This window comes from Entelurus aequoreus, linkage group LG10, assembly GCF_033978785.1.
Source record: "Entelurus aequoreus isolate RoL-2023_Sb linkage group LG10, RoL_Eaeq_v1.1, whole genome shotgun sequence".
Classification (NCBI taxonomy): Eukaryota; Metazoa; Chordata; class Actinopteri; order Syngnathiformes; family Syngnathidae; genus Entelurus; species Entelurus aequoreus.
Genome location: NC_084740.1, coordinates 20245299 through 20268158, shown reverse-complemented (window position 1 = coordinate 20268158; position 22860 = coordinate 20245299). Strand labels below are relative to the sequence as shown.

The following is a 22860-nucleotide window of genomic DNA, read 5'->3' as shown; positions in this document are numbered from 1 at the left end:
CACTCGGCTGACGTGGAAGGTTGGGTATACACGTAGGGACCGGGGCAGCCGGAGTCGTACCGCAGAGGGTCCGATGACTCTGGTGATAGGGTATGGACCTATGAATCGGGGTGCTAACTTCTTGGAGGGTACTTTGAGTCGCATGTCTTTGGTCGAGAGCCAAACTCTATGCCCTGGCTGATATGCAGGAGCGGGTCTCCTCTTGCGATCTGCAGTCTTCTTCATCCGGTCTCTGTCGGATCAGCACCAGACGAGCTGCTGCCCAGATGCGTCGGCAACGTCGGACCAGGGCATGTGCCGAGGGGACCGATACTTCCGGCTCATTGTCTGGAAAGACTGGAGGTTGGAAACCATAAGCACTTTTGAACGGAGAGAACCCTGTGGCCGATGTAGGTAATGAATTGTGCGCATACTCAACCCAGACCAGGTGTTTGCTCCATGTAGAGGGATTCTGGGACACCAGGCACCGGAGGTTGGTTTCCAGTATCTGGTTGAGGCGTTCGGTCAGAGACAATGTCTTTCTGGAAGCCATGAATCTTGAACACATTGTCCATCATGATTTCTGCCGTCTCCTTGGCGGAGGGCAGCTTAGGCAAGGCAATGAATCTCACCATTTTGGTGAAACGGTCCACCACTGTTAGGATGGTGGTGTTACCTTGAGAGACCGGGAGCCCCGTGACGAAGTCCATGGAGATGTCGGACCACGGTCTGGAGGGAATAGGTAGGGGCTGCAATAGACCCATACGAGACCCGGATGATGTTTTGTTCCGGGCACAGACCGAACATGCCTCCACATACTCCCGAACCTCCGGCTCCATGGATGGCCACCAAAATCGCCGGGAGATGGCGAACATCGTTCTCCGAACTCCCGGGTGGCATGAAAGCAGGGAGGTGTGAGCCCAATGGATCACCTGTGAGCGCAACCCAGTCGGAACAAACAAGCGATTACCTGGGCACCCACTAGGTGGCGGGATTCCACCATTTGCCTGCTTCACCTCATCTTCTATTTGCCAGGTAACCACTCCAACCACACGGGACAGTGGAAGGATAGATTCTGGTTCCTTGGCAACAAGCTCAGGGTCGAAGCGTCTAGACAGGATGTCTGGCTTGACGTATTGGGATATATATATATATTGCCTGTAAGATAGAGAGAAAGAGAAGCGGTTAAAAAAAGAGTGCCCACCTGGCCTGGCGAGAGTTAAGTCTTTTTGCTTTCTTTATGTATTCTAGATTTTTATGGTCTGTCCAGACAATGAACGGAAGATCGGCCCCCTCAAGCCAGTGTCTCCACTCTTCAAGGGCAAGTTTGACGGCCAACAACTCACGGTTGCCGACGTCATAGTTCCTCTCAGCTTTGGATAAACGTTTGGATAAGAAAGCACAGGGGTGCATCTTGCCATCCTTCTCAGCTCGTTGGGATAGGACGGCTCCGACTCCTTCGTTGGAGGCATCCACCTCTACCACAAACTGCCGTTGTGGGTCTGGCATGGTGAGAATCGGGGCCGACGTAAAACGCTGCTTGAGGTTCTGGAATGCACTTTCAGCTTCTGGAGTCCATCGAAATTGTACTTGAGTGGAAGAGAGGGCATGGAGAGGGGCCGCTATAGCACTAAAACCCCTTATAAAACGCCTGTAGAAATGAGCAAATCCTAAGAATTGCTGAACCCTTTTGAGACTATCGGGAGTGGGCCAGTCGGTAACAGCACTTAACTTAGCCGGATCCATTTGGACCTTTCCTGGAGCTACTATAAAACCCAAGAAGGAAATAGTGTTAACATGAAATTCACTTTTTTCTGCTTTGACATATAACTGGTTTTCCAAAAGTCTTTTAAGGACCCTAGTCACGTGCACTTGGTGAGTATCAATGTCTGGTGAATAAATTAAAATATCATCCAGGTATACATACACAAATTGATCAAGGAAGTCTCTGAGCACATCATTAATCATAGTTTGAAACACAGCGGGTGCGTTGGTGAGTCCAAATGGCATAACAAGGTATTCATAGTGTCCACTGGGAGTATTAAATCCAGTCTTCCACTCATCCCCCTCCCTTATACGGATCAAGTGATAGGCATTACGAAGATCGAGTTTTGTAAATACCTTAGATTGTTGAAGTTGGTCGAATACTGATGTCATGAGAGGAAAGGGGTACCGGTTCTTTATAGTGATGTCGTTGAGTGGACTGTAATCGATGCATGGTCTCAAGGATCCATCCTTTTTGCCCACAAAGAAGAATCCAGCACCCACTGGTGATGAGGAGGGGCGGATCAGCCCCGCTTTTAATGAGGCTGTGAGGTATTCCTTCATGGCCGCCCTCTCTGGACCGGAAACAGAATACAGGCGACCTTTGGGTATGGTGGACCCTGAGATCAAGTCAATGGCGCAGTCGTATGGACGGTGCGGAGGAAGGGACATGGCTTTGGTCTTACTGAAGACTTCTCGTAGCTGGTGGTAGCATGGGGGTACAGAGTTCAGGTCCGGGTACTCAGATTCTGTGGTGGGTTTGCAGAAAGCAGATTGAGCTGCGCTACACTCTTCTGTTGTGTATCGCCGATAAAACAGTCATTATTACAGTCCTTCCCCCATGCTTTAATTTCTCCTGTTCTCCAGTCTATCTGGGGGTTATGTTGAATCAGCCATGGTAGTCCCAAAATCAATGTGTGTGAGGCGGCTTTGAATAGGTACAAGCGAATCTTTTCTTCATGGTTTTCTATGTATATGTGGATGGGTTCTGTGACGTGGGAAATCACAAACAATTCCTTCCCATCAAGAGCTTTTGCTCTAATGGGTCGAGCTAACGGTTCGGATCTGATCCCTAATTTTGCAGCTAAAGACCAGTCCATCAAACTCTCGTCTGCCCCTGAGTCAATAAGCGCCCCAATGTTTGTGACTGTGTGATGTTTTACCTGGATCCTGGTGAGGGTACGCTTAATGGGAGTAGTAGCAATCTGTTGACTCACTCCGATGGGTCGTTTTTTAGGACAGGTGGCGACGAGGTGGCCCGGCTCCCCGCAGTAGAAACACCTTCCTTCCAGCTGTCGTCTCTGGCGTTCCTCCTGTGTCAGCCACGCCCTCCCCAGCTGCATTGGATCCTCACCTTCCGCCTGGGGGTTTGGGTGACTTGACTCCGATGAAGCGGTGTAAAGATCCGGTCCGTGATGCGTCTGATAATGTGCCGCTCCTCCCGAAGTGGTGGTTCGTACGCCCCGATGTCGTCTGAGCTGCGTCAGTCGGTCGTCGGTATGAATGGCGAGCGCAATGAGCTCGTCCAAACCAGCTGGTAAATCTAGTGGAACAAGTAGATCTTGAATAGGTACGGCCAATCCTTTCAAAAAAGTGTCATAAAGAGCAGCGGAGTTCCACCCGCTCTCAGCCGCTAGCGTGCGGAATCGGATGGCATAGTCACAAACCGAGTCTCGACCTTGCCTCAGTCTGCTCAACTCCTGTGCCTTCTCTCGGTTATCTGTGACAGGATCAAATGTCATTCCAAGTGCCGTCTGGAAATCTGTGAGGGCGTTGCAGATGGCTGAACCTCGGTCCCATTCGGCGGAAGCCCATGCCTTGGCTCTACCCTTCAAGTGGGAGATCATAAAAGCGATCTTCGCTCGTTCAGTGGGGACGGCGTGAGGATTAAATTCAAAATGGATTGAACAGTCTATCATGAATGTTTTGCTTTGTCCGGTTTCACCTGAATAGGATGCTGGAGGTGCCAGTTCACTTCCGGCTCCGGCGAATGACGTAGGCGGTAGGTGGGCAGGTACGGGTGCCGATGCGGCGGTTTGAGGAAGTTGCCGGGCCATCTCCTGCAGCTGGGTGGTTAGTCGGGCCATGTGTTCGGCCATCGCCGTCTGGAAATCCTCTTGGCGTGAGAGGCGGGTTGCCTGATCCTGGAGGGCGGCGGAAATTTCTCCTTTCTCTGCTGAGTCCATACTGGCCAGATTGTAATGTCAGGCTTGGGCGAATGAAGGGACTCAGATGCAGAGATGGGAGGTTCTAAATAAGGCTTTTATTTTGAAAATAACTCTTAACCTCCAGAGCAGAAAATTTACAATCACTATGAGGTACTACTATGATATCAAAAAACGTTTCCAAAAAGGGAAAGAACCAAAAATCACTCCAACGGAGGAATTGACAAAAATAAGACAAATATAACTAGCAACGGATCTGCTACACTAACTTTAACAAAAAGCGCTCCAACAGGAGGAAGAAAATAAGGACTATCAAAACTTACTACACTCAATATTATTCTAACAATTATATAAACAAAATTCACTCAAACTTTGAGGAAGGAAATGTTAAGGAAAAATCATAACTCACCACTGCGGTTGAAAAAGGTTAAATAACAAAGGTCGCCCTAAGGGAGGAAAAAGTTAACTCAAAATTACAGCTAGAAAAATGCTGGATAAACAGACGTGGTCGTGGGACGAGGCAAGACAAGAACATGAGCTTGGACGCAAGACAGGCACGAAGGATCGAGACAATCTGGCACAGAACAAGGGGAGGGATGGGCTTATATGGAACATGAGGGTAATGGGAAACAGGTGGAAACAATCAAGGGTCAGGGATGACGTCAGACTGGTGACACAAGAGGAAGGGCCCGTGATCTGAAACAAGAGGAGTTGCTTTTCAAAATAATACATGCAAATCACAAGACAGAAAAAACCAAGACAAGACTCTCCTCACCGCGGTGTGACACGAATATCATGTTGTAAAAACCAGTATTTATTAGTAAAATTCTGGCAACTAAGCTGCCAGCTTTTTCCATAAAAAAAAAACAACCAAAAAACAGTGGTACTGTTTTTCCTTTCACCGTAAAATGTTGTAAAAAAAATAAATAAAAAACACAATTTTACAGTAAAATTTTGTAGTTGTAAAGTTTTTACTGTAAAATGGACAGTCTACTTGAAACAATTTATATAATTATTAATGAAATCCAGAGGCAAATTCATATAAAGACAATATAATATACATCCATAAACGTGGATGCATATGCAAAAGTGCAATATACTGTATTTATTTGTACAGTAATCTATTTATTTATTTAAGTACTTCATATTTTGTCAATAAATGAAATTGATTGTTTTCATTTTGACAGAAAAAATATATGTACTGCTTGAAATGGCATGCCTTTTAAACTTTAGTAGTAATATTACAGTATATTATTTTACTTTCCAAACATGTTTTTGTCTAAATAAAAATACTTAACTTTACAGCAAACTACCCATCAAATTAATGAAAATGACAATACATTTTCTTTACAGCATATTACTGTAAATGGAAAAAAACTACTACTGTTTTTTGCATTAAAATTCTGTTGACTGAGCTGCCAGTTTTTGACTGTAAAATTTAGGGTTGTTGTTTTTAGCGGTGTGTTACTGTAAATGGAAAGACACTACATTTGTTTTTACGGTAGAAAAAACTGGCAGCTAAGTAGCCAGAATAAAACAAGAACTTCTACTGTTTTTCCATTAACAATATAATGTTGTAAAAATCAATGTCAATTTAATAGTAAATTGCCAGATTTTTCCGTAAACCCCCCCCCAAAAAAACAGTGGTACTGTTTTTCCTTTGACTGTAAAATGTTGTAAAAAATAGAAAATAAAAAACACAATTTTACAGTAAAGTTTTTTACTGTAAAATGGAAAGTCTACTGAAAACAATTTATATAATTATTAATGAGATCCAGAGGCAAATTAATATAAAGACAATATAACATATGCCAGTTTTTGACTGTAAAATCTAGGGTTGTTGTTTTTAACGGTTTATTACAGTAAATGGAAAGACGGTACATTTGTTTTTACGGTAGAAAAATTTGCAGCTAAGTTGCCAGACTAAAAAAAGAACTTGTACTGTTTTTCCATGAACAATATCATGTTGTAAAAACCAATGTCAATTTATTAGTAAAATTCTGGCAACTAAGCTGCCAGCTTTTTCCATAAAAAAACCCCCCAAAAAACAGTGGTACTGTTTTTCCTTTGACCGTAAAATGTTGTAAAAAAATAAAAAAAATACACAATTTTACAGTAAAATTTTGTAATTGTAAAGTTTTTACTGTAAAATGGACAGTCTACTTAAAACAATGTATATAATTATTAATGAAATCCAGAGGCAAATTCATATAAAGACAATATAACATACATCCATAAACCTGGATGCATATGCAAGTGCAATATATTTATCTGTGCAGTCATCTATTTATTTAAGTACTTCATATTTTCTCACTAAATGTAATTTATTGTTTTCATTTTGACAGAAAAAATATATGTACTGCTTGAAATGTCATACCTTTTAAACTTTAATAGTATCCAATATTGCAACAAATATTACAGTATATTATCATACTTTCCAAACATGTTTTTGTCTAAAAAAAAATACTTAACTTTACAGCAAACTACCCATCAAATTAATAAAAATGACAATAAATGTTGTTTCCAGCTATTACTGTAAATTGAAAAAAACTACTACTGTTTTTTGCGTTTAAATTCTGTTGACTGAGCTGCCAGTTTTTGACTCTAAAATCTAGGGTTGTTGTTTTAACGGTGTGTTACTGTAAATGGAAAGACGGTACATTTGTTTTTACGGTAGAAAAACTTGCAGCTAAGTTGGCAGAATAAAAAAAGAACTTGTACTGTTTTTCCATGAACAATATCATGTTGTAAAAACCAATATCAATTTATTAGTAAAATTCTGGCAACTAAGCTGCCAGCTTTTTCCGTAAAACCCCCCCAAAAAACTGTGGTACTGTTTTTCCTTTGACCGTAAAATGTTGTAAAAAATAAATAAAAAACACAATTTTACAGTGAAATTTTGTTAATGTAAAGTTTTTACTGTAAAATGGACAGTCTACTTAAAACAATGTATATAATTATAATGAAATCCAGAGGCAAATTCATATAAAGACAATATAACATACATCCATAAACCTGGATGCATATGCAAGTGCAATATATTTATCTGTACAGTCATCTATTTATTTAAATCTGCACCTTATTGCTCTTTTATCCTGCACTACAACCAGCTCATGCAACAAAACATTGTTCTTATCTGTACTGTAAAGTTCAAATTTGAATGACAATAAAAGGAAGTGTAAGTCTAACAATATTGGCTGTTACAAGTGGCCCTCTGATGGCAGCCATCAATAATGTGGCCCTCAATGAAAACCACTTTGACATCCCTGTCATAATGAGAAAAATAGAGTGGAAGACACATTTAATGGAATAATATTTATCTTGTGAGTGAGTGACATGATTTTTAGGAGAAATTCCTAATAAACTCTTGGGTCATGGCTGTTTACAGGCACTGTTCTTGTGTGTCCTGGCTGGACCTCCTGATATTGTAACAAATGAGAAGTTCTTTAATCCATAAAGTCATCATTGTCTGTCCACAGAGTGCATGAACTGCACCATGCTCACTGACATGAGCCACAGGATGGCCGCCATGGAGTCGAAGGTAAAGAGCTTTTCTACTTGCAACTCCTGTTTGTACAGCAAACAGATTCTCTTCTTGTGCCACAGGTGAAGCAGCTGGAAGAAAGACCTTCCCCATCACAAACAGCCAACAATCCACCACAGGGGTCGGCTGATAACGAGGTGGACGCTCCCAAACCCACACCTATCGGACCGCCATTGTACCTGCCGCCAGGTGATCATAATGATCTTTTAAATCATACATTTTAGTCCTTTTTTTAGTGTTAAGCAGACATGTGCACAAACAGACGCAAGAACCCACCATTTTGCCCTGCGTGAGAACTGTCAGGTTTAAGCACCGAACTATCTATTAAACAGAACAAGAAGCAAGGAATCGGGCAGAGACAGAGTTCAATTTTGCTCATGAGGAGAACGCATGGAGCTGCACACTCAGTTACAGTCTCACCCCACGCTCTGAGGCACAGCCCACGTGCTCCACTATTTATTCAGTTCTGGAGTTCCCTAGTTACATCGCTGAGGCTGCCTCTAAAGGGAGGGCTCACACATTATGCAAGCAGCTCAGTACGCACAATACGTGATTATTCAGAACGGAAATGTGCTGGGGGTCTTGTGATTTCGCCCTGTCTCTGCTTTGTCTGCCTGCTGTTATGCCTTATCTTCGTTGAGGTGCTGGTTCGTCCTTGGCTGTTAGCAGGCTGAAAGACGGAAACATCTGCGGCGAGGCAACTCCTCACATTGCAGTGGAAGATAACAAGTTGTGTGCCTTTGCACGAAAAGAAATGTACAGCTTGAGCACAATAGGTAATAACTAGAGCAGGGGTCGGCAACCCAAAATGTTGAAAGAGCCATATTGGACCAAAAATACAAAAACAATCTGTCTGGAGCCGCAAAAAATTTAAAGCCATATTACATACAGATAGTGTGTCATTGATTGATTGAGTTTGATTGAGACTTTTATTAGTAGATTGCACAGTACAGTACATATTCCGTACAATTGACCAATAAATGTTAACACCCCAATAAGTTTTTCAACGTTAATCAATTCATGTTAAATGAGCTATAAATTGAATTAAGATGACTTAAAGGCCTACTGAAATGATTTTTTTTTATTTAAACGGGAATAGCAGATCCATTCTATGTGTCATACTTGATCATTTCGTGATATTGCCATATTTTTGCTGAAAGGATTTAGTAGAGAAAATCAACGATAAAGTTCGCAACTTTTGCTCGCTGATAAAAAAAAGCCTTGCCTGTACCGGAAGTAGCGTGACGTCACAGGAGCTAGGATTCCTCACAATTCCCCATTGTTTACAATGGAGCGAGAGAGATTCGGACCGAGAAAGTGACGATTACCCCATTAATTTGAGCGAGGATGAAAGATTCGTAGATGAGGAACGTTACAGTGAAGGACTTGAGAGGCAGTGAAGGACGTATCTTTTTTCGCTCTGACCGTAACTTAGGTACAAGCTGGCTCATTGGATTCCACATTCTCTCCTTTTTCTATTGTAGATCACAGATTTGTATTTTAAACCACCTCAGATACTATATCCTCTTGAAAATGAGAGTCGAGAACGCGAAATGGACATTCACAGTGACTGAACATGTAAATACACGATAAATAATATTCAGCTTTTCGAAGCTAAAAAAATAGAAGCTAACCTAGCTACGTAGCCAACTTGATAGCGTAGCAGTCTCAAATGCAGATAGAAACTAAATTAAAAAAAACCCTGACTGGATGGATAGACAGAAGATCAAAAATACTATTAAACCATGAACATGTAAATACACGATTAATAATATTCAGCTTTTCGAAGCTAAAAAAATAGAAGCTAACCTAGCTACGTAGCCAACGTGATAGCATAGCAGTCTCAAATGCAGATAGAAACTAAATTAAAAAAAAACCCTGACTGGATGGATAGACAGAAGATCAAAAATACTATTAAACCATGAACATGTAAATACACGATTAATAATATTCAGCTTTTCGAAGCTAAAAAATAGAAGCTAACCTAGCTACGTAGCCAACGTGATAGCATAGCAGTCTCAAATGCAGATAGAAACTAAATTAAAAAAAAACCCTGACTGGATGGATAGACAGAAGATCAAAAATACTATTAAACCATGAACATGTAAATACACGATTAATAATATTCAGCTTGGCGAAGCTAAAAAAAAACAGAAGCTAACTTAGATGCGGCAGCGGGCTTACTCACCGTAGTGCGTCTGCTATCCTGCTCAAAACACAACACAACCTCCTGGTGTTGGTGTTGCTGTAGTCCGCCGCTCCACCGATCGCACCTACAACTTTCTTATTTGCAGTCTCCATTGTCCATTAAACAAATTGCAAAAGATTCACCAACACAGATGTCCAGAATACTGTGGAATTTTGTCGAAGAAAACAGAGGTATTTGAATTGGGTCCAAACACTTCCCTTGACCTCGTGACGTCACGCGCATACGTCATCATACCGCAACGTTTTCAAGCGGAAGTTTCCTGGGAAGTTTAAAATTGCACTTTATAAGTTAACCCGGCCGTATTGGCATGTGTTGCAATGTTAAGATTTCATCATTAATATATAAACTATCAGACTGTGTGATCGGTAGTAGTGGGTTTCAGTAGGCCTTTAAAGGAAACTTAATGACCTCAAATATACCTACAAATGAGGCAAAATTATGCAATATGTACATATAGCTAGCTTAAATAGCATGTTAGCATCGATTAGCTTGCATTCATGCAGTGACCAAACATGTCTGATTAGCACTCCACACAAGTCAATAACATCAACAAAATTCACCTTTGTGCATTCATGCACAGCGTTAAAATTTTGGTGGACAAAATGAGACAAAGAAGTGGCATAAAACACGTCCTAGAAAGTCGGAGAAAGTTATACATGTAAACAAACTGAGGTGAGTTCAAGGACCGCCAAAATTAGTAGGACAAAACGGCGCTCGCCAAATACTCGAATCAGTGAAGCATGTTTAATACAAACAGTGTGCTTTATAACAATTAGGGAGGTTTGTGTCATGTTTGTCCTCCTACAGAAACCATATTAACACAAAAAATATATTTTTTTCCCCTCATCTTTTTCCATGTATAATACATTTTTGAAAAAGCTCCAGAGAGCCACTAAGGCGGCGCTAAAGAGCCGCATGCGGCTCTAGAGCCGCTGGTTGCCGACCCCTGAACTAGAGCAACGGCCTTCAAGCATAAAAGTTGTGTGATAACTTACGTATATATAATTATTCTGACAAGAACAGTGCCCTTTTCTTTATTCATTCAAGAATAAAAATTACTCTCTGTCATCAATTCCCCTCGAACATGTTTTGATACCTGACGTGGCATGTATAGTCGCGGTCAAAAGTGTACATACACTTGTAAAGAACATCATGTCATGGCTGTCTTGAGTTTCCAATAATTTCTACAACTCTTATTTTTTTGTGATAGAGTGATCGGAGCACATACTTGTTGGTCACTAAAAACATTCATGAAGTTTGCTTCTTTTATGAATTTATTATGGGTCTACTGAAAATGTGAGCAAATCTGCTGGGTCAAAAGTATACGTACAGCAATGTTAATATTTGCTTACATGTCCCTTGGCAAGTTTCACTGCAATAAGGCGCTTTTGGTAGCCATCCTCAAGCTTCTGCTTGAATTTTTGACCACTCCTCTTGACTAAATTGGTGCAGTTCAGCTAAATTTGTTGGTTTTCTGACATGGACTTGTTTCTTCAGCATTGTCCACTTTGGGAAGGCCATTCTAAAACCTTCATTCTAGCCTGATTTAGCCATTCCTTTACCACTTTTGACGTGTGTTTGGGGTCATTGTCCTGTTGGAACACCCAACTGCGCCCAAGACCCAAGATTTTAGCTTGTCCTGAAGAATTTGGAGGTAATCCTCCTTTTTCATTGTCCCATTTAAAGCACCAGTTCCATTGGCAGCAAAACAGGCCCAGAGCATAATATTACCACCACCATGCTTGACGGTGGGTGTGTTGTTCCTGGGATTAAAGGCCTCACCTTTTCTCCTCCAAACATATTGCTGGGTATTGTGGCCAAACAGCTCCATTTTTGTTTCATCTGACCACAGAACTTTCCTCCAGAAGGTCTTATCTTTGTCCATGTGATGTCAATTGCTGTATGTATACTTTTGACCCAGCAGATTTGCTCACATTTTCAGTAGACCCATAATAAATTCATAAAAGAAGCAAACTTCATGAATGTTTTTTGTGACCAACAAGTATGTGCTCCAATCACTCTATCACAAAAAAATAAGAGTTGTGGAAAGTATTGGAAACTCAAGACAGCCATGACATTATGTTCTTTACAAGTGTATGTAGACTTTTGATCACGACTGTATTTCAGTTCTGGTGAAACTCCCTCACCACTTCCTTCTCCCCCTCATATAACACTGAACCCGCAGTACGTCTCCTCTGACACGCAGCGTCAGACAGACAAGTGATAACAATGTTTTTGCAATCTTTTTGTTAGGATCCGCTGCTCGGATCACCGTTTGTTTACAGTTTAGTGTCACGTTTGTTCGTTTCTGTTGCCATGACGGCAGATTATGCTCAGCTGCCTCTGGTTAGTGTTCGAGACGCTCACCTGTTGTCCGGGCACTAATCAGAGGGCTATTTAGTCTTCGCCCGGGCAGCACTCTGCCTGGCTTCCTAATTTGCTTTCACGCAACAGTTAACGACCACTTTGTTTCCTGCTAGCTTTCAGGCTATGCTAGTATTTTGCTTGCTAGCTCCCACGCTAGTCGTTTTTGTTTTTTCCTGTCCGATTTAGTTCCTGAATAAATCATTTTCCTACCTGCAAGCTGTGTCCGAGCCCGTCTGCATCCTTGGGAGAACACCTCGCACCACGATGCGACCAGGTTGTTACACTTTTGCCGTTGTTTGGTGCAAAAATAACCGCAACATTAGCGCTGCTGAAAACACTTTGCAGCTACCGGTCCGAGGTTTTGTAAAGAAAACAGAAAAATAGGTAAAGCCTTGTGTTGTTGACAAACGGTTGTCATTTTCCATGTTTAATGAAGGGAGAGAGGGAGTGCGTTTCAATGTTTGAATTTCAATACATTGAGAATGTCCTGACGAAATGGTAAAAATATGTTTTTTTTATTTTCTTCAAAAATCTTTGCTCAATCAGGAAAAAAAAGAACAATTATTTCAATCAAGCCATGCCCAAATTGGCTTTAGCAGTACTTTTTTGTGTTATTAATGTGCAATTTTAAGATGGAAGCGCTTGAAAGAAACAAACTCCTTCCTGCACAGTGACGTTTTTGACATATTGGATGTGAATAACAAAAAGCTGTAATAACATTAAAACCATTATAGGCTTCCGCCACTCCCGCAACGCCGAGAGGGACAAGCAGTATAAAATGGATGGATGGATAGCCAATTAAATATTTTGACAGCACAAATGTTTGGGAGAAGTTTGGAGAGATTTGGACAGGGAGGGGGGCTGTGTGACATCACTGGTCAGCACAAACAAACATTTTGATGACACTAACCAGCACCAACCAACAGAAGTCTTGTTTTAATATTTCCCGTGACAAAGGAGGATTGTTTCACTCTAACTGCCAAATGTGCTGTTTAGTGCCTTCTAGGGTTGTACGCTATTAGTATAGTACCGCGATGCTATACTGCCTCTGAAATGTACCGTCATCACGTGGTGACAGTGCTGGTTTTACGAGAAGAGGAGCATGTTCGGCAGCGCACACACATAGAGTACTTACAAGCAGACACAGTGTGTAGACACAAAAGCGAGAACGGACGCATTTTGGCTTAAAAAGTAAAGATAAAGGTGAAGTTATAACACTGAAACACCCTCAGGAAGAGGTGCTTTAAGACATGGCTAGCTAGTTAGCAGATAACGTCCATCCGCAGTGTTTTAGCTACTTCTAAATCACTAATCCTTGTCTCCATGGCGACAAATAAAGTACGTTTCTATCAAGTATCACTATCACTGCAGGACGAGGAATAGCTAAACATGCTTAACTACACACCGTAGGAGGATACAATAGCTCACTAGCGTCACAATGTAAACAAATGCCATGGGTGAATCTACACCTGACATCCACTGTAATGATACCAAGTACAGGCACATATCTAGTCAATACTACTATGATTACATCAATATTTTCTAGCATCACAAAATCTTTTTTGTATTTTTTAAATTTATATTATATAAAGTCAGTAAATATGTCTCTGGACACATGAGGAGTTTGAATATGACCAATGTATGATCCTGTAACTACTTGGTATCAGATCCATACCTAAACGTGTGGTATCATCCAAAACTAATGTAAAGTATCAAAGAAGAGAAGAATAAGTGATGATTACATTTTAACAGAAGTGTAGATAGAACATGTTAAAAGAGAAAATAAGCAGATATTAACAGTAAATGAACAAGTAGATTAATAATTAATTTTCTACCGCTTGTCCTTAATAGTGTAGTCAAAATAATAGGTAGATAAATGACACAATATGTTACTGCATATGTCAGCAGACTAATTAGGAGTCTTTGTTTGTTTACTTACTACTAAAAGACAAGTTGTCTAGTATGTTCACTATTTTATTTAAGGACAAAATTGCAATAAGAAACTAAGATTTTCTGTTAAAATAAAGACAATAGTGCCATTTTTTGTGGTCCCCTATATTTACAAAAGTATCGAAAAGTATCGAAATACATTTTGGTATCAAAATATTGGTATGGGGGCAACCCTGGTGTCTTCCATGTTTCATTCTGCATCCTGTCACCACATGAATCAAGTGTCCATTTGTTCATGCACGACAACACCACTACTTGAAGAAAAGGTATCATCATTTCTTAGACTTGTAGGTGAACATATGAGCCTAGTTTGAGAATCCCTGAATTATGACAGGTTTGTTACACTTGTTTATAATGACTAACATGTTATTTGTGGGTTAGCAGGAGGAAGAGGCCCTCAAGGCCCTATTGGACCACCAGGGCCTCCTGGCACAACCGGGCCTGCAGGTCTACCTGGTATACCAGGCTTTTCTGGACCCATCGGTAAGATATTCTTCATTATTTTTGTCTAGTTTGTTCACCTGCTACAACCATTCAAACATTGTCTCTATTCAGTTAACTACAGAGTGTCCTTTACATTTTATTTCTAGAAATGTCCCTAGTTTTAGTCTCCTTTGTGGTCTGCAAAAGCTCTAAACTGTCTCTAACTAGAGACAAAAATGCTGAAGTCATCAAGTTAGACCAGGGGTCGGCAACCCAAAATGTTGAAAGAGACATATTGGACCAAAAATACAACAAAATAAAATCTCTCTGGAGCCTCCAACAAATAAAAGCTTTGTATACGTGTTATAATGAAGGCAACACATGATGTAAGTGTCTATATTAGCTATATTAGCCTACTATCAAAATGACTTTAAAAGTCTTATATAAGTGTTATAATGAAGGCAACACATGATGTAAGTGTCTATATTAGCTATATTAGCCTACTATCAAAATGACTTTAAGTCTTATATAAGTGTTATAATGAAGGCAACACATGATGTAAGTGTCTATATTAGCTATATTAGCCTACTATCAAAATGACTTTAAAAGTCTTATATAAGTGTTATAATGAAGGCAACACATGATGTAAGTGTCTATTAGCTATATTAGCCTACTATCAAAATGACTTTAAAAGTCTTATATAAGTGTTATAATGAAGGCAACACATGACGTAAGTGTCTATATTAGCCTACTATCAAAATGACTTTAAAAGTCTTATATAAGTGTTATAATGAAGGCAACACATGATGTGTCTATATTAGCTATATTAGCCTACTATCAAAATGACTTTAAAAGTTTTATATAAGTGCTATAATGAAGGCAACACATGATGTAAGTGTCTATATTAGCTAAATTTGCCTACTATCAAAATGACTTTAAAAGTCTTATATAAGTGTTATAATGAAGGCAACACATGACGTAATTGTCTATATTAGCTCATTAGCCTACTATCAAAATGACTTTAAAAGTCTTATATAAGTGTTATAATGAAGGCAACACATGATGTGTCTATATTAGCTATATTAGCCTACTATCAAAATGACTTTAAAAGTTTTATATAAGTGCTATAATGAAGGGAACACATGATGTAAGTGTCTATATTAGCTAAATTTGCCTACTATCAAAATGACTTTAAAAGTCTTATATAAGTGTTATAATGAAGGCAACACATGACGTAAGTGTCTATATTAGCTCATTAGCCTACTATCAAAATGACTTTAAAAGTCTTATATAAGTGTTATAATGAAGGCAACACATGATGTAAGTGTCTATATTAGTTATATTAGCCTACTATCAAAATGACTTTAAAAGTCTTATATAAGTGTTATAATGAAGGCAACACATGATGTAAGTGTCTATATTAGCTATATTAACCTACTATCAAAATGACTTTAAAAGTCTTATATAAGTGTTATAATGAAGGCAACACATGATGTAAGTGTCTATATTAGTTATATTAGCCTACTATCAAAATGACTTTAAAAGTCTTATATAAGTGTTATAATGAAGGCAACACATGATGTAAGTGTCTATATTAGCCTACTATCAAAATGACTTTAAAAGTCTTATACAAGTGTTATAATGAAGGCAACACATGATGTAAGTGTCTATATTAGCCTACTATCAAAATGACTTTAAAAGTCTTATATAAGTGTTATAATGAAGGCAACACATGATGTGTCTATATTAGCTATATTAGCCTACTATCAAAATGACTTTAAAAGTTTTATATAAGTGCTATAATGAAGGCAACACATGATGTAAGTGTCTATATTAGCTAAATTTGCCTACTATCAAAATGACTTTAAAAGTCTTATATAAGTGTTATAATGAAGGCAACACATGACGTAAGTGTCTATATTAGCTCATTAGCCTACTATCAAAATGACTTTAAAAGTCTTATATAAGTGTTATAATGAAGGCAACACATGATGTAAGTGTCTATATTAGCTATATTAGCCTACTATCAAAATTACTTTAAAAGTCTTGTATAAGTGTTATAATGAAGGCAACACATGATGTAAGTGTCTATATTAGCTATATTAACCTACTATCAAAATTACTTTAAAAGTCTTATATAAGTGTTATAATGAAGGCAACACATGACGTAAGTGTCTATATTAGCCTACTATCAAAATGACTAGGTGTCACAGGCTGACGCAAATCTTTGTTGACAGTAATCTACACATTTTTACAACATTGGAAAACATTAGTAAAACAGAGGCTTCTCAGAGGATGAGAACTCCTGGCATAGAATGGCCAAAGGTATAAATGTGTGTCTCCAAAATAAAGGAAATGGCAGGCTGTTGTCTTCTAATGGATTTATTAACATCTTTGCAAGCTGTGTAACGTTTACTGTGGTCTGGAACAACATGGCACACAAACAACTATGAGAAATGCAGCCAATATCACATACATATAATGTGTCATGAGACATGCAAATATAAATGAAATACACAGAGGACATAAGTCAAGTACGTGCTCAGTGGCCTTGTGGTTAGAGTGTCCGCCCTGAGATCGGTAGGTCGAGTCATACCAAAGACTATAAAAATTACCTCACTCAGCATCAAGGGTTGGAATTGGGGGTTAAATCCCCAAAATGATTCCCGAGCGCGGCCACCGCTGCTGCTCACTGCTCCCCCTCACCTCCCAGGGGGTGGAACAAGGGGATGAGTCAAATGCAGAGGGTAATTTCACTACACCTAGTGTGTGTGTGACTATCAGTGGTACTTTAACTTGAACTTTTAAAGGAAATTAAATGATCTCAAATATACTTACGAACGTAGCACAGTGATGCAATATGTACATACAGCTAGTCTCGATAGCATGTTAGCATTGATTAGCTTGCAGTCATGCAGTGACCAAAAATGCCTGATTAGCACTCCAATAAGTCAATAACATCAACAAAGCTCACCTTTGTGCATTCACGCACAGTATAAAAAGTTTGGTGGACAAAATGAGACAAAGGAGTGGCATAACACGCGTCTTTCTGTGGCAGCGTCGTAGAAAGTTGTACTTGTAATCAAACTATGGTGTGTTCAAAGAAATGAGGACAAAACGGCGCTCGCCAAATACTCTCATCAGTGAAACATGCTTAATAGAAACAGTGGGATGTCTAACCGTTAGGAAGGTTTGTGTCATGTTTGTCCATCTAAAGAAACCAAATTAAAACAAAACATTGTATGCATTTTTGGAAAAAAGCTCCAGGGAGCCACTAGGTCGGAGCTAAAGAGCGGCTGGTTGCTGACCCCTGAGTTAGGCGTTAGTGTAGACAACCTCCTGATGTTATTTAGTAAGTCCACAATTTACCTCTGCCTGCACTTTAAAATGTTGGTTCAAATGTTAAAAAAAAGAACATTTGACATGTGTTTCAAAGTATTTCTGGACCGTGTATGTCAAAAATCCAATAAACAAATGTTTAAAAATGTTTTTTTTACAACAACCTCTTGCATATTTCACTTGCTGTTGTTGTCAATCAACTCATGGGCAGTATTAATGCTGGCTCAGCAGTTTGTTTCTCACCGCTATCACAGCATTGGTTCTGTTGCTACTGTGTTGTACATATACTTATAGTATATAATAAATACATGCATATACAGTACAGTGCAGGCCAAAAGTTTGAACACACCTTCTCATTTCAATGCATTTTCTTTATTTTCCTGACTATTTACATTTTTTTAGTTTAGTTAGTTATTTATTCTGTCAGTGGTCAACAACAAAACCAAACAGTTTTACATAAACAAACAGTTGTACATTTATAAATTGACAAGTTTACAGACCGAAAGGGTTTAGGCTGAAGTTGAGCACTTATTTGGCCTAACCCTATAAACAATGTCACATACAAGATGAGCTTCATAGAAATATGAAATTTCCTTTACACAACATATTATAAATACACCTTGTACACAACATAAACACTGTTCAAATATATACACAGTAAAGACATGTGAAATGTTCCTTGTAGATTGTCACTGAAGGCATCAAAACTATGACACCTGTGAAGTGAAAACCATTTCAGGAGACTACCTCTTGAAGCTCATGGAGAGAATGCCAAGAGTGTGCAAAACAGAAATCAGAGCAAAGGGTGGCTATTTTGAAGAAACTACAATATAAAACATGTTTTCAGTCATTTCACCTTTTTTTGTGAAGTACATAACTCCACATGTGCTCATTCATAGTTTTGATGTGACAATCTACAATGTAAATAGTCATGAAAATAAAGATTGAATGAGGAGGTGTGTCCAAACTTTTGGCCTGTACTGTATATACATTGTGACTTTTTCCTCTCCACTTTCTCATGCACTCCAAATAATTATTATACAAAGTTATTATTCCAAATACAGCCCTGTCCTGCCCTGTCCTGTTTCATCAAAGTAAATCTTGTATTTATTGTTTCTGGTGTTCAGGACCAAAAGGGGACAGAGGTCTGCCTGGTGAAATGGGTCTGCGTGGCCCACCTGGTCCTCCAGGGCCCCCCGCTGTTCCTTCCAGGTCATCTACCGTGCAAATGAGGGGTGATGTGTTCCAAGTGGATCATCAAGGTGAGCAGGGACGACAGGTGCTGAGCACTTGAGGATTTCGATTTGAGCAAATTTGAAAGCATGCCAAGGTCTATTGACACATTCTATCCATGTGATTCAACGGCTTTAAACGCACACACTTACCATCCTATCCTGCTTTTCTCTCACAGTTTTGCCCTCAGTAATAAAAAAAAATGGAACTGTATGCTTGTGAAATAGTTTAGGCCATTACGTCGATGGCAAACTACCGGTCGATGGTGGCATTAAAAAAATAGACCTAAAAATGAGCGATCATCAATCTTCACTAAGACGTCACTTGATTGACATTCAGGGCACCCGAGGGTTTTGTGAGATGACGCTTGTCAGGTTCAAACACCGATGACATCTATTAAACAGACAAGAAGCAAGGAATTAAACAGAGACAGGATTCAATTTAGCTCAATGAGGAGAGCGCGTACACCTGTACTCTTGTACAGTGTCGTCCCACGCCTCTTTTATTTGGTCTTTCCCTGATTACATGGCAACAGCTGTTTCTAAGGGGAGAAGGGGTCGTAAACAGCCGTCACCCTTGGTCACAAAACAGTTCAAAGGAAAGATGCCTGGAGCTTGCGTCAGGTCCTGCTTCCTCTCCGCTTTGTAGATCCCAGGTCAAGACAAGATCTTCCTGTGGATCACAATAGATCAAAGAAACCGACACCTTCAAGTCGCTTCCCATCGTACACGGGGGAGTTTTACAAGCCTTTTGCTTGGTAAGATCAAAGACAGCTTTTGTCTGCTCGCCGGGAACTCATGGAAACACAAAGTTTTGTGATAACTTAGATACAATTATTCTGACAACGCTGGCTGCTGCCAGATCATTATTAAGAAAAAACGACCGACAGGAAGGCGAGAAACACTTTTTATTTCAACAGACTCTCGCGCCGTACCTGCCGTCAAAACTCTAAAGACAGTTCCTGTCTTCACAGTAAAAGCCCTGCTTCATCCTGCCTGCCCTAACAAAATAAGAGCGAGTGTGCACAAGTAACGGATTTTGCCGCCAATGTATTTCTTGTAAAGTGTATAAAAATGAGTATGGAAGCACTTTCATGTGGTATTGGACAGAAAGGAGGACTTTTTTTCTCCTCCATTCGAAAATGTGGAGGTTATCATCACTACTGTCTGATTCCAATCAATGCAAGTCATCACAATCATACCAACTTATATTCTTGTCTTCATGAAAGAAAGGAATGTTAAACATGCTTGTATTATCATTAAACACATTTAACTTGTTAACAAAAACGTCTCTTCCATAAATAAATGAATATAAATGATATATATGAATGAGGTAGATCCCCTCCACTTGGTCCATTGAAAAGTAGCTGGCCTGCAGAAAAAGTGTGTGCACCCCTGCTTTAGGAAGTGCAATGCAGCTGTTTAAGTATTTATACTTAGCAAAGTATCTTTAGCATTTATCAAAGGGAGTTTGCATCTTTACTAGAGAAGTGCTGGCCTGGATGGACTTTAATAGTTCCCTGGTGTTTTGCTGACTTAGCCATGCTGCACTTTACAGACCACCAACAACAATGCAGCTGAAGGCCACATTTACAATCCAACAGGAGGTCCAAATTGTGCAAGGCAGACCCCTCGCAAGAGTAAAGTGAACTTATAAAGTGGAACTAGTTGCTTTCAGAGGCATTTCCCCCATAGAACGTATGGTAATAGTGTGCCAGTGGCTAGCATGTTGTTGGCCACCAGTCCAGGGTGTACTCTGTCTCTAACCCAGACCTGGGCAAATTAAGGCCACATGTGGTCCGGTAAGCTTTTTCATCTGGCCCGCCGGACATTCCCAAATCATTATTTTAGATCTTTATGATGGAAAGTGTAGCTGCCATTATGATGTGCAGTGATGTTTTCTAAAAGTCTTGAACTATACAAAGTATTTCAATGATTGGAATCTAAAGAGTTACTATAGTCATCTAATTAGTTACTATGACCATCTAATGAGTTACTATGGTCATCTAATGAGTTGCTATGGTCATCTAATGAGTTACTATGGTCATCTAATTAGTTACTATGGTCATTTAATTAGTTGCTATGATAATTTAATGAGTTACTATAGTCATCTAATTAGTTACTATGGTCATCTAATGAGTTACTATGGTCATCTAATTAGTTGCTATGGTTATTTATCTAATGAGTTACTATGGTCATCTAATTAGTCACTATGGTCATCTAGGCAAGGCAAGGCAAGGCAGCTTTATTTGTATAGCGCTTTTCATACACAAGGCAGACTCAAAGTGCTTCACAGACAACAAAGTGAAATGAAAGAAAATAAAAGCAAAATTAAAATGCAGACAATAAAAATAAAAACAGTGCAGACGTTAAAAGTTAAAAGATTAAAAGATTTAGCTGAAAGCTAAGGTGAACATAAAAGTCTTCAGTCTAGTTTTAAAAGTAGTGAGAGTTGGGGAGAGTCTGACATCTTCAGGAAGTTTATTCCAGCTATGTGTTGCATAGTGACTGAATGATGATCTCCCTTGATTTGAGTTTACTCTTGGAACCGCTAACAGATTGGTCTCAGAAGATCTTAGTGATCTAGAGGGCATATATAGTGGGAGCATATCAGTGATATACTTGGGCCCTAGACCATGTAGTGATTTATATGTGAGCAGGAGGATTTTGAAATCTATTCTCTGATGTACAGGGAGCCAATGTAAGGATTTAAGAATTGGTGTAATGTGCTCACATTTTTTGGTCTTTGTTAGAACTCTAGCAGCAGCGTTCTGAACAAGCTGTAGCTGCCTGACAGTTTTTTTGGGAAGACCTGCAAGGAGACCATTACAATAGTCTAGCCTACTGGTAATAAAGGCATGTACAAGTTTTTCTAAGTCTTGAGCTGACATGAGCCCTCTAAGTCTTTTTACATTTTTGAGGTGATAGTAGGCCGATTTTGTTACTGATTTGATGTGACTGTCGAAATGTAAATCAGAATCTAAAATAACCCCAAGATTTCTGGCTTTATTTGAGGTTTTCAGGGACAGTGATTGAAGGTGTTGGATGACTTTAAACCTTTCTTTTTTAGCACCAAAAACAATTATCTCAGTTTTATCTTCATTTAGTTGTAGGAAATTTTGGCACATCCAGTGTTTGACTTGCTCAATGCACTGGCACAGAAGATCTATGGGGCGATAGTCATTTGGTGATAGCGCTACATAGATTTGGGTGTCATCGGCATAGCAATGATGGTCAATGTTATTATTTTGCATGATTTGTCCTAGTGGGAGCATATAGATGTTAAATAAAGTCGGCCCCAAGATTGAACCTTGGGGGTCATCTAATGAGTTACTACGGTCATCTAATGAGTTACTATGGTCATCTAATGAGTTGCTATGGTCATCTAATGAGTTACTATGATAATCTAATGAGTTACTATGGTCATGTAATGAGTTACTATGGTCATATAATTAGTTGGTATGGTCATCTAATTAGTTACTATGGTCATCTAATGAGTTACTATGGTCATCTAATGATTTACTATGGTCATCTAATTAGTTACTATGGTCATCTAATTAGTTACTATGGTCATCTAATGAGTTACTATGGTCATATAATTAGTTGCTATGATAATCAAATTAGTTAATATGGTCATCTAATTATTTACTATGGTCATCTAATGAGTTACTATGGTCATCTAATTAGGTACTATGGTCATCTAATGAGTTACTATGGTCATTTAATTAGTTGCTATGATAATCTAATGAGTTACTATGGTCATGTAATGAGTTACTATGGTCATCTAATGAGTTACTATGGTCATCTAATGAGTTACTATGGTCATCTAATGAGTTACTATGGTCATCTAATTAGTTACTATGATCATCTAAATAGTTACTATGGTCA

General features: G+C 39.3%; 1 protein-coding gene across 2 annotated transcripts in view; it reads left to right on the top strand.

Moving 5' to 3' along the window:
* LOC133658348 (collagen alpha-1(XXVI) chain-like) overlaps positions 1 to 22860 on the top strand; it is a 90711-nt gene that overhangs the window by 42169 nt on the left and 25682 nt on the right. The window contains exons 4-7 of one of the 2 annotated variants that reach the window (XM_062060267.1): positions 7388 to 7449; positions 7515 to 7641; positions 14363 to 14461; positions 18868 to 19002. In XM_062060267.1, the coding sequence (XP_061916251.1) occupies positions 7388 to 7449; positions 7515 to 7641; positions 14363 to 14461; positions 18868 to 19002 (423 nt within the window). Of the gene's footprint in view, positions 1 to 7387; positions 7450 to 7514; positions 7642 to 14359; positions 14462 to 18867; positions 19003 to 22860 lie in introns of both variants that reach the window. The other variant, XM_062060268.1, reaches the window with a different exon arrangement.